At 44.2% G+C, this 1,956-nt stretch overlaps 1 protein-coding gene across 1 annotated transcript; it reads left to right on the top strand.

Annotated features, from left to right (window-relative positions):
* Positions 1-373: 373 nt before the first annotated feature.
* Positions 374-1,598, top strand: LOC117038664 (60S ribosomal protein L3-like; the record flags this gene model as incomplete). The annotated part of the gene is made up of 1 exon (XM_033135564.1): positions 374-1,598. A coding segment is annotated over one exon (1,179 nt), but the record flags the coding sequence as incomplete, so codon positions are not given.
* Positions 1,599-1,956: the final 358 nt, after the last annotated feature.

The following is a 1,956-nucleotide window of genomic DNA, read 5'->3' as shown; positions in this document are numbered from 1 at the left end:
TATACTGCCAAGTTATCCTTAAAAAATTGTACTATTTTATATTTCCACTAAGAGTGTAGGAGAATCCCCATTACCTGAAACTTCACATACCTTTGAGTTAAAGTAATTTTTAAAAATTTCCCACCCGATATATGAAAAAAACCCTGATATTCCACAGTTTTGAAATTTCATTTGCCTACAAGTGAAATGAAATATTTGCTTCATTTTTTATTTTTTTGTTTCTTCTTTTTGTGACTGATTTGTTCATATCACTCAAATTTCTTATTGAATTGTAGAAGTTCTTATATATGTTAAAGATATTAATTAGTTGCATATATATATATATATATATATATATATATATATATATATATATATATATATATATATATGGCATGGGTCCCTGGGCTTCTTGCCTCGCAAGCGCAGCAGCCGGCACCGCGGGAAAGTGAAGAGCTTCCCCAAGGATGACCCCTCCAAGCCTGTCCACCTCACAGCATTCCTGGGCTACAAGGCTGGCATGACCCACATCGTGCGGGAGGTCGATAGGCCAGGATCCAAGGTGAACAAAAAGGAAGTCGTGGAGGCTGTGACCACTGTAGAAACGCCACTCATGGTGGTGGTGGGCATTGTGGGCTACGTGGAAACCCCTCGAGGCCTCCGTACCTTCAAGACCATCTTTGCTGAGCACATCAGTGATGAGTGCAAAAGGCGCTTCTATAAGAACTGGCATAAATCTAAGAAGAAGGCCTTTACTAAGTACTGCAAGAAGTGGCAGGATGATGATGGCAAGAAACAGCTGGAGAAGGCCTTCAACAGCATGAAGAAGTACTGCCAGGTCATCCGCGTCATCGCCCACACCCAGATGCGCCTGCTTCCTCTACGCCAGAAGAAGGCCCACCTCATGGAGATCCAGGTGAATGGAGGCACAGTGGCTGAAAAACTGGACAGGGCCCGTGAGAGGCTAGAGCAGCAGGTCCCTGTGAACCAAGTATTTGGACAGGATGAGATGATCGACGTCATCGGGGTCACCAAAGGCAAAGGCTTCAAAGGGGTCACCAGCCGCTGGCACACCAAGAAGCTGCCTCGCAAGACCCACCGAGGGCTGCGCAAGGTGGCCTGTATTGGGGCGTGGCATCCTGCCCGGGTGGCCTTCTCGGTGGCCCGGGCTGGGCAGAAAGGTTACCATCACCGCACTGAGATCAACAAGAAGATCTACAAGATTGGCCGGGGCTACCTCATCAAGGATGGCAAACTTATCAAGAACAACGCCTCCACCGATTACGACCTGTCTGACAAGAGCATCAACCCTCTGGGTGGCTTTGTCCATTACGGTGAAGTGACCAATGACTCTGTCATGCTGAAAGGCTGTGTGGTGGGAACCAAGAAGCGGGTGCTCACTCTCCACAAGTCCTTGCTGGTGCAGACCAAACGGCGGGCCCTGGAGAAGATTGACCTGAAGTTCATCGACACCACGTCCAAGTTTGGCCATGGCCGCTTCCAGACTGTGGAGAAGAAAGCATTCATGGGACCACTTAAGAAAGACCGAATTGCAAAGGAGGAAGGAGCGTAGTGTCAAGAACAGATTGTGCAGCTGGTGGGATCTCAATAAAAGTTATTTTTCAGTGGGGGAAAAAAACTGTCAAGTAGTCAATCTTATCACCACTTTTGTTGTTTCTTCTTTAGGTATTATATCATGATAAAGTCTTTCCTTACCCAGAAATCACCTACAATTTCTTCTTCTTTTTATGTTTTTTCTTTTCTTTTTCCTTTTCTAAACACTTAAAATTTTAAGTATTAATGACTTATTGTGTTACACGGTATGAGATAGTTTCAAATTATTCTTTAAATAACTAGAATTTTTCTAATAGAATTTATTAAATAACCCCACTGATTTAATATGCCACACTTCACAGACACAAATTCCCATATCAACATGAGCCAGTTCACATACTCCATTTTGTCCCGTGAAATAGC

The sequence above is a fragment of the Rhinolophus ferrumequinum genome, chromosome 19, assembly GCF_004115265.2.
Source record: "Rhinolophus ferrumequinum isolate MPI-CBG mRhiFer1 chromosome 19, mRhiFer1_v1.p, whole genome shotgun sequence".
Lineage (NCBI taxonomy): Eukaryota > Metazoa > Chordata > Mammalia > Chiroptera > Rhinolophidae > Rhinolophus > Rhinolophus ferrumequinum.
This window is presented reverse-complemented; position numbering and strand designations above follow the sequence as displayed.